This window comes from Gallinula chloropus (assembly GCF_964237585.1).
Source record: "Gallinula chloropus genome assembly, chromosome: 21".
NCBI classification, from domain to species: Eukaryota; Metazoa; Chordata; class Aves; order Gruiformes; family Rallidae; genus Gallinula; species Gallinula chloropus.
This window is the reverse complement of record NC_140106.1, coordinates 9,565,371-9,575,808: the sequence shown is the minus strand read 5'-3', so window position 1 is coordinate 9,575,808 and position 10,438 is coordinate 9,565,371. Positions and strand designations below refer to the sequence as shown.

Sequence of the window (10,438 nt, the reverse complement as noted above, 5' to 3'; positions counted from 1 at the left end):
TTCAGTATCTAACGACACCTTTTATATCCCTCTTCTAATCTGGGCAGTCCCGGAGCTCTTCACTCTGAAACAGTTCCCAAAGCTCCCATGTAAGTGTATTAGGAGAGATTAGTTCATTAATCTACTCTCTGGTACCATGTATCACTTCATTTTAATAATTTGCCCTAATTGACAGAGCAGACTCCCTCCAAGTCTCCAAGTTGGGTGATACATAATTGCTCTAAATCACAGCATAAACATTTTCACTGGGAAACACCCGACCCTGTTGCACTCCCAGTGCCTCTTCTGAGGTTTAACACATGAGCAAAGCTGCAAACTCCCCATCACTAGGCACAAATGCTTGTGGCATAAGACCAGACATCAGTAATGTCTTGGGTCACTGCTGCCTGGTTCTTCTTCACCCATCCCAAGCCAGCAGGCAGGGCTCAGTTCCAGGACAGGGTGGGGAGCTATATGGCTTCCCCGACATCCTCTGACATTTCAGTGGGGAGGGATGGCAGAACCATAGCCTGGCTGAGGACACAGGGAAGGGACGTGCCAAGCTGGGAGATGCTCTGAGCTGTAAATGCCTACAGCTTGTCACAGGCAGAATCATTGAATTGTCATGGTTGGGAAAGATCTTCAAGATTATCAAGCCCAACCGTCAGCCCTACACCACTCTAACCACTAAAGCATCTCCCAGAGCACCTCATCTACCTGGTTTACAAACACCCCCAGGGAGAGCAACTCCACCACCTCCCTGCTCCAGTGCTCCACCACTCTTTCAGTGAAGAATTCTTTCCTGATCTTCAATCTGAACCTTCCCTGGTGCAACCTGAGCCCATTGCCTCCTGTCCTGTAGAAGTATGAGTGCTCCTGCCCACAAGTGATGGACAAGCTGAGGAGGAGAGGGGTGTCCCAGAGGATGTGTAGCTTCCTGGGAGGTTTCCTGAGAAGGGGAGTAAAGGAGGAGAAGGAAGGAAAGCAGGACATCCCCTTAACCTCTTCACTGCTCCATAGAGGAGCCCCCCTCCCTGGGACATTGCAGGCTCAGCCCTGCTCTCCTCCAAGCAGAGATGCCTTGGGTGTCTGTGCTTGCAAACCACCCCAGGGCTCCTCAGATGACAGGGTTATCAGAGTGTAAAGCACAGGTACGTGTACATTCATCTACAGAGACACAGACAGACAGGACATGGAGGGAAGAGAGCAGAGATACCCACTTGGTCTGATGCTTGGAGCCCTTCAGGTGTGCGTGGTACTGCTCTATGGAGTTCAGGGTGACGTTGCAGATGTTGCAGGTGTAGCTGCGCTTCAGCCCTGTGAAGAAAACCAGAGTCATTAGTTGTGCATCGCCCTCAGCACCGGCTCTGGGCTTGGGGGTAGGCTGCAGGCAAGCTCAGGGCTGCACAGGGAGGTGAAACACCTCCATGCCTGGGCTCTTCGTGATGAAAACAGGCAGCTGGAAAGCACAAATGAGTGAAAATGGCTGAAGAAAGGAGGAAAAACAGGAAAAAAAACCCAAACCAGTAACCCTTGCCCCCAGCAAACCTCTAATTAATTACAAAGTACTCAGATCTCCAAGCTCATTTCCAGTTTCCCAGACATTTCTCTTCGCAGTAACCCATCTATTTACTTTTCCAGGCCAGGCTATCCAAGCATTAGTGAAGCCTAAAGGGATGTTTTAAAAAGCACAGACAGAGCAGAGCCAAGCAGGGTTCAAAGGCAAATCCCTCCTGGAGACAGTGGTCCCTGCGGATCCTCAGCTCAGGCATCCCTCTCCCGTGGTGCTCTCACAAAGCATCATCACGCTCAGACTAATGAGCCCACGAGGCCCCATTTACTCCTCCAGATTTTTTTTTGGTAGCAATTCCTGGTTAGTGTATTTAGGAGCCAAATCACTTAGGAACTTATTTTTTTCCCCACCCCTCCCCAGAGGGATCCACTTTGATCTACCCGCCGGAATGCACGGCTGTGATTGCTGAACACCGCCACCGACCCCAGAGAGCAGGCACCAGGCAGCGCTCATCTGAAGGTCAGTGCTGGGAGCTGGGTACCAGGCACACATCCAGACCCTGGAAGCTCGTTTTGCCTGATGGATTTAAGCCTTGGCCCCAATACCTGTCTGCACCCCTGGCCGCAGAGCAGCCCTTCCTCTGCTAATTTTAGCCCTTCGCAGATGCAATAACAACTATTTATAAAGCTGTTGCTCTTCCTGCTGGCCAACAGAGCACCAGGGAACTAGAAATAACATCTCAGTGGGTTCACAGTGGAGATGTTATGAAATTTCCGTGGTGTTTTTGGGTTGGGGGGGTGGTGTTTTGTTTTGTTTTGACTTTCTAACCATCCTCTCAGCTGTCTCCACTCCTTTTCATTTCATTGTCTGTTCGATTGCCAGGGTTATAATGTGATTTTTTCCAAGGAAATATACTGCATTTTTTTCTTATTGCTATGTAAATTGGGGAGCATGTGATGGAAGTGCAGCAGTGCAGTCAGCTGAGGAGCGTAACCATGAGCAAGACAGGGCAGGAGCCTGCACTGGACTCTGGAGAAGCACATGGGATGTTACCTCCTGCTAGCAAAAAGGAGATGAACGGTGCCAGCAGCACTGAAACAGACCACACAAACACCCCCAGAGCAAGAGGTATGGTCCATTCCACTCCCTGCATCATGAAAGGATCAAGGCTGTACCCTCTGAAGGGGCTGTGGGACCCCTGGAAAAGACCCTCAGGGCAGGAGCAGCATCCCTGTGCTTGGTTTAAAGAGCGTTCCTCTCCCCATGCACTGCTCTGCCCCTGGGCACAGGTTGTAGGAGACCAAGGGATTAAGCAGATTCCTGCACATCTCAAACAGACACTGCAAAGCAATTTATAAATAAGGGAAGTCATAGAAAACAGTCTCAAAAAACATCCCAAGCTGAAGAACTAAACTCAACAAAATCATAGAATCACAGGGGTTGGAAGGGACCTCCAGAGCCCATCAGGTCCAACCCCCTGCCAAAGCAGCTCCCTAGGACAGGGCACACAGGTTGGTGTCCAGATAGGTCCTGGATCTCTCCAGAGAAGGAGACTCCACACCCCCTGGGCAGCCTGTCCCAGGGCTCCCTCACCCTCACTGAGGAAAAGTTCTTCCCCATGTTGGTGTGGAACTCCCTGTGCTCCAACTTGCAGCCATTGCCCCTTGTCCTGTCCCCACAGACACTGAAACGGGGCTGCCCATTCCCCCCTGCATCCCACTCTTCAGATATTGATAAACATTAATAAGGTCCCCCCTTAGTCTTCTTCTCTCCAGGCTGAACAGCCCCAGCTTACTCAGCCTTTCCTCACAGGGGGAGATGCTCCAGGCCCTTCATCATCTCTGTGTCCCTCCTCTGGACTCTCTCCAGGAGATCCCTGTCTGTTTGATCCCAGGGAGCCCAGAACTGGACACAACACTCCAGGTGGGGCCTGACCAGTGCAGAGCAGAGGGGGAAGATCCCCTCCTGTGACCTGCTGGCCACACTCCTCCTGATGCCCCCCAGGATCCCATTGTCTCTCTCAGCCCCAGGGCACACTGCTGGCTCATGGCCACCCTGTCACCCACCAGGACCCCCAGGTCCTTCTCCACAGAGCTCCTCTCCAGCACGTCACCAGCCTGCACTTCGCCCCTTCAGCCAAGATCAAACTTCACAGCTCTGAAACATCCACTTCCAGCAAGACCTTTGCTCCCCCAAGGACTGTGCTCACACAAGAGACTGCTGGATTCTCACAGAGACCATGGCAATGAGAGAAGGCACCTTTCTCTGTACACAACCCAGAACAGCCCCAAACTGTACTCAACCAACTGTCCCAAACTGTGCTCAACCGACTGTCCTGTGCAGTAAAAAAAAAGCAAGATGATTTTGCAGATATCATAAAAAAATTGGCTGTTTAACACTGGAATAGCTTTAACATCACTACTGAAGCTTGGGGTTTTTTACTGCAGATTGATACTCAGACTGGGATGGTTATCATGGTGTTTCTTCTGATCCCAACCTTTCTGCTCCCTGCTATTTCAGACCATCCAATACAGGGAGTTGTCCTGGGCTGGTCTCTGGGAAGGGGGAAGGTGGTCAGGGTTAATGAGGAAGGCAGGATTATGGATGCAATCCCTGCACAGCACAGCCTGAGGTGCCCAGAGACACAAAACCCGCTATTCTCAGCATCATTTATTGTACTAAATCAGAAAATTATTTCTTCCCCATTTAAGTTTGTGCCTCAGAATTACAATTTAATGACTTAAGGCTGGGAGCATTTTCAGTTCTCAGCAGGACAAGGAAATCAAGACTTTGCCACCTCTGAAAAGGTGAAAAATCTAAAAATAGGAGCCTAGCAGCCAGGCAGCAATCAGAGAGAGAGGTGAAGGAGAAAAGGCCTTTTCCCAACGCAGTGTGCTGCCTGCTGGCTGCTGGGAATGGCCAGTATTGGGTTGGATTTGTGTCAGTTTGGAAAACGTAGAGTTTGGTCCATTTCTGAGGGGTTTATTCTTAGTGCCCCCCTCCTCCCTTCCTCCCTCTGTGGAGGATGAGCGGGTCCAGCTTGTGACAGATCACGTTGTCATTCACACACACCCATTCTGGTTTGTGTTCCTAAATGGGTTGTCACCCCAAACATTCCCCGGTGACTTTTACAGTCACAGAACAACGTGATGCTGCCAGGGAAGTTCCTCTGTGCCTGCAAAACCAGATCTGATTCATTTCTTCCTTTTTATTTCTTCTTTATTCTTTTCCCTCCTTCCACAAGGAGGGGAAGTGGCCCAAGGGACAACCATCTGTGGGAGAAATGAGAAGATTCTCCTAGGAACTACCACCACAACAAACCCAGGTCATTGCCCTTCTGCATCACCTGGCATTCCCAGTCCCCATGCTGGGACAGCATCCAGGCTGGGTTGGGAAGCCCAGGACAGCATCCCAGCCCTGTGGGGGCAAAGCCCAGAGCCCAAACAGACCCGGCTGCAGCTGCTGGAGGTGTCCCAGCGATGGAGAAGCAGCCTGCTGTGTGCTGGTGGTGTCACCGCGATGGCACAGGGGAGGGAAGGGCTGTGTCACGTCCCCCCCCCTCAATGCTTCTCGAGCACAAAGGACAGGAAAACAAAATGCTTTCTGATTTCTGCAAATGGAGCAAACCTGGCAACCAGACAGGCAGGGTCAGTACAAATCGGAGCGTGGCAGAGCCCCCGGGACAGGACAGGGCTCTTTTCCCTGCTCCCAGCAGCATGCCTACAGCTTAATTCCATTATTCTTTCACCTTGGGAAAAGAGCGCAGCGATTTCAGAGCAGAATTACAGCAGCAGTCACTTCTCTGCCTCATCCAACATGTTTTTACCCCAAGGACAGCGCGGGGCTGGATGTACATTAAATGCCTGTTTCCCTTCAGACATCCCTGAAGAGAGAGACAGCGATCTGGGGGCTCTTCCTCCCAGCATGGGCAAAACCTGGCACGAATTAAGTACAGAAACGTGCACATATGGCCCAGTCTGACGCTGTTTATCTCCCTTCACATTTCTTCTCTCCTCCCCTCCTTTGTAGTTTAACATCCTAATAATTCCCTGGGCGTCACAGACTGCATTAGCACCACTGACATTCCACACACATCGGAATTAATACGGAACCAGCCATGCTTTTCTTTGCGGGGGGGGAGAAATGAGAAGCCTCTCCAAGGAACTACGACCAACTAAACCACTAAACACTGTCCTGTCCTCCTAGAAAACACCAAACCAACCCCAAAACCCAAAGGGAGTTGCAAATTTTAGTCTCCACAGTCGAGCTGCTGCTTTGCACCAATTCACCTCCACGAACATCCCTTAATTGAAGGGCTCTGCTTAAAAATACCCGAGCTGTGGGATTCCTACCACGGGCTGCTGTTTAGGAACAGTTTTAATGTACCATGTAATAGCCTCTTTTGACTTTCCACACTATTATTTCCTTGCAGAACTTGTTAAAACAATTCATTTAGAACAAGTAACGCACGGTGTTCTCATATTCCATCGGTTGATCCTCACTGTGTTTAACGGCGCAGGCTGCGCGCAGGGTGTACATACACATTTACCATTCCCAGCTGTAGGTACAGGCTCTCTCCCCCCCAAAAAAACCCCTCACTTTCTCAAGGTCCCTTCCAACTTCTGTCATTCTGTGACTTTTCCCTTTTCAAGCTTCAGACCCTCACCTTGCAACCAGTCCTGCTTTGCTCAAATACCTTGTGTGTCTCTTGCATGGGAATCCGGCTCAACGTAGCCAAAAATCACCTTTAACAAATAATTCCAACATATTCTGCTCGAGCAGAGTGGGGAAATGATAATGCAGGAGTATTTAAACAGTTGCCTGCATTACTGCTCTTGTTGCTGGGGGAGCTGGGCTGGTTCAGCCTGGAGAAGAGAAGGCTGTGGGGGGACCTCATTGCAGCCTTCCAGTGCCTGAAGGGAGCAGAGACATAGGAGGGGAATCAGCTTGTTACAGGGCAGAGACTGGCAGGACAATGGGGTGGATTAAAGCTGAAAGAGGGAAGGTTTAGATTGGATATTAGGGGGAAGTTCTTTGCAGAGAGAGTGGTGAGGGGCTGGAACAGGCTGCCCAGAGAGGGGGTGGGTGCCCCATCCCTGGGGGTGTTCAAGGCCAGGTTGGCTGGGGCCCTGGGGAACCTTGTGTAGCTCCAGGCTGGAGGTTGGTGTCCCTGCCTGTGGCAGGGGGATTGGAGCTCTGTGACCCTTGGGGTCCCTTCCAACCCAGACCAGGCTGGGATTCCATGACTACACATCGCGATGTGGCCCAGGACAGAGATCTAACCGTGGCTGATCAAATCACTTAGGGATGCTGTCCTTATGGAACTGATTCCCGATGCAGTGGAAGAGGGTCTAGTCAAAGCTTCTCTCCCTGGCTGGCAGCTCCTGTCTCCGTTAAGCCAAGCACTGTCAGCAGCTGTGCACCTTCATGCCACGGCGCAGGGACAAGGCCGCACACAGCTGACACGGGAGCTGCCTCAGCACCTTGCTGCAGGCCGAGGCCTGGGACCGGGTTGCGATGGCCACACGGCAGAGGTCGGGACTGGGGAAACTGGTAATATTTTAAATTAAGGTAATAAGGTTCTAATGCTCAGCAGCTAATTTAACAGCATACATTAACTGCAGCCTTACTGAATCTTAATTACTCATGTAGGTGGAAGCGCCGTCAGTGATTACAGCTCCTAAGTGGGGACTCTGGGTTTCTTTATCACTGGCATGGCAAGGCTGATGATGGTGATGAGCAAAGGGCAATGCTGTCCCCCTGCCATGTCCAGCATAGGAGGGACCCGGAGCTGCTTGGCCGCAGCAGCTCTTCCCACCTGCTGGAAAATGTGGCTGTAGACTGGGCTGACTGTGAACTTGCTTGTGCTCAGCAGAATCACAGGTCTGCTGGTGTCCATGGATGTGCTGTGCTCCCCAACACTGGGATCATCATTCCCATGGCAGGGTTAAGTGCTGCAGGACCTCTTTAGTTGGAAACCCAGCGTCCCAAGACTGATTTGTATGGGAGGAGTCTTGAGTATGACGGGAAGTCACAGAATCACAGAATTGGAGTGGTTGGAAGGGGCCTCCAGAGCTCATCAGGTCCAACCCCCTGCCAAAGCAGCTCCCTAGGACAGGGCACACAGGTTGGTGTCTAGACAGGGCTGGAATCTCTCCAGAGAAGGAGACTCCACACCCCCTGGGCAGCCTGTCCCAGGGCTCCCTCACCCTCACAGGGAAGAAGCTCTTCCACATATTGATGGGGAACTCCCTGTGCTCCAACTTGAGCCCATCGCCCCTTGTCCTGTCCCCACAGACACTGAGAAGAGGCTGCCCATGTCCCCCTGTGTCCCACCCTTCAGACATTGATAACCATCGATCAGATCCCCTCTCAGGCTTCTTTTCTCCAGGCTGAACAGCCCCAGCTCACTCAGCCTTTCGTCATAGTGGAGATGCTCCAGCTCCTCCATCATCTTGGTAGCCTCTGCTGGACTCTCTCCAGCAGATCCCTGGAACTCCACTGAAACAAGACATGGAGGAAGGAAACTCCCCTCCCATAGACTGCAGGCTGAAACCACAGGCAGCCATTCCCTCTGGAATACCAGAATTAACAGTATCTGGTCTCCCTGGGGTTTGCCAAGGCTCCCAAGCTCTCCTGAAACGATGGCTTCATAAAATACACTGACTGACACCTGCTGGAGTTGAGTATTAGCCCTGCAGGCAGTCAGCAATAGGAAGATGGACCCCCACCCCCCCGAGCAGTCTGCCTCTGGAAATGCTGTGCTCAGTCCGAATCCCATATCCACATCTACCTCTGCATCCTCATGATACAGCAGCATTCCCCACCCTATGTCATGACATGTGCTCATGTAAAATTGAATGGGCTCCTATGTCCATTAAATGAAATATTAACCAGTCGAGTCATTAATGTCATTCTGCATAAGATGAATTAAAACACATTCCAGGGGAGCACTCCTTAAATCTCTTCCTACTAACCAAAAGCAACAGCACAGAATGGAAAGTATTTATAAGACACACAAAGAAACTAGGAGCTGAGAGGGGGAAGGAAACTCGGCTCACTGCCTGACTTTGCAGGAGAGATCTGCAACTGTGAGGATTTACCTGAGAATACAAAGGCTTCAGGTGACAGCATCCCCCTGCAGCTGTCCTGATTCTGCTTTACTGCAGCTGCTGCAATTTATTTTTGGGATTCACAGTGTAATCTCCTTGAGAGAATCAGAGAGAGGTGGGGGTGGTTGGGAACTCTGGAGATGTCCCCAGTCCCACCCCCCAGAGCAGGGTCCCCAGGGCAGCACCCAGGATCACGGGGTGCAAATGTCTCCAGAGATGGAGACTCCCCAACCCCTCTGGGCAGCCTGGCCCAGGGCTCTGCCACCTTCCCAGCAAAGAAGTTCCTCCTCAGGGTTAGGTAGAGCCTCCTCTGCTCCAGTTTGTGCCCATGGCCCCTTATCCTGTCCCTGGGCACCCTGAACACAGACTGACCCATCCTCCTGAGCCCACCCCTCAGGGGTTTATCAGCACTGAGAAGATCCCCCTCAGTCTTCCCTTCTCCAGGGTAAAAAGTCCCAAGTCCCTCAGCCTCTCTTCCTGAGAGAGATGTTCTGGTCCCCTCAGCATCTCCTCAGCCCTTTGTTGTCCCCTCTCCAGTAGTTCCCTATCCTTCCTGAACAGAGGCACCAGTTTCTGCTCCATGTTCCAGTGCTTTTCCTGCTCACCAGGACCAAGTGCCCCACAAGAAGACACATCCCTGCAGTTCAGGGCAGCCCAGCTAACCACCCTAGGTACTCAGGGCTCTGAGCCTCTTTCCATCACTACATAAAATCCAGGTTTTACTGGCAGGCACCTGAGAGAGCCTGAAATGCTTTGGCAATCACTTGTTGCCCCTCAAAAGGTGCTGATGACCGAGGGACAGTCTGTCTGTCCGATCATTCAATATCCATGCAGGAAAGGACACAACAAAGCCCAGACTTTCCAACCCTGTGCCAGCCTTCAAAAGAGAGAGAGAGTGAGTTGCTGTGAGGCTTTGGCTCAGCACCAGCAAGAAGCAGAGCTCGTTATTACCGAAATTCCTTGAGAATGAGGTTTGCCAGGGCCTGGCACGAGCCCTCTGCCCCCACAGAGCTCACCTGCCTCAGAGGAGGAACCTCAGCGATGGGTAAAGCCAGATGTGAAGTTAAACTGGTGAAATGTGACCTGATGGAGCTAAAATGTGATTCGCTTTCTGCCAGGCACAGGCTGTGGTGGTGAGGGCTGCCAGACAGAGCCACACCGGTGTCTCCGACTGAGCAGCGGATGAGTGGTGCATCTGGACAGGGCGAGCTGCCAGGGGCACAGCCCAGAGCTGGGGTTCCTTACTGTACCCCCTCCTTTTTGGCTTTTTACGACCCATTTCAGGGTTGGCTGGGGCACAGTTGCAGCTACAAGAGGCAGCTCTGCAGGGTCTGTCCATGTGCTCTCTCACTGAGGAAGAGCAAAGGGGTTTCCAGTCCAGTCCTTGAAGCAGGGGTCCAAGGGACCAGCCACATTGCCATTTGGAGATGCCAGATGGATCCTGCCCAGGGCAGCAGTGAGCTCTGCCTATCAACCCACGCAGCATGTGCACGGTGTGACTACTGTTAGCAAGGCTCCTTCCCCCTTCCCCCCTTTTTTTACCATCCTTTCTCATTTCTGAGTAGAAAACAAGGCTTTGAAACTGCAGGATGAGCACTTGGCAAGAAGAATCAATGCTTTTGTTTCCTATAAATATCAGTTGTCCAAAAATATATCTCTATTCTTATTCCTCCAAATACACATTCATATTTATCAATAAATATTTTATTACAGCCATTATCAAAACATCAAAGGCTGCTGGAGTGTTTGACTTCAACCGACACTGCTTGTTCCAGGCTCACACAATGCATCAAATGTTTGTCTCCCACAGCAGTCAAAATAGAATTAATATTTA

At 51.4% G+C, this 10,438-nt stretch overlaps 1 protein-coding gene across 1 annotated transcript in view; it reads right to left on the bottom strand.

Annotated features, from left to right (window-relative positions):
• Nucleotides 1–1,142: 1,142 nt before the first annotated feature.
• Nucleotides 1,143–10,438, bottom strand: part of ZMAT4 (zinc finger matrin-type 4) — a gene marked incomplete at both ends in the record, with an annotated part of 45,028 nt that continues 35,732 nt past the window's right edge. Inside the window, 2 exons of the mRNA XM_084273910.1 lie at nucleotides 1,143–1,146; nucleotides 1,200–1,296. Of these exons, the coding sequence (XP_084130036.1) occupies nucleotides 1,143–1,146; nucleotides 1,200–1,296 (101 nt within the window). The remainder of the gene's footprint in view (nucleotides 1,147–1,199; nucleotides 1,297–10,438) is intronic.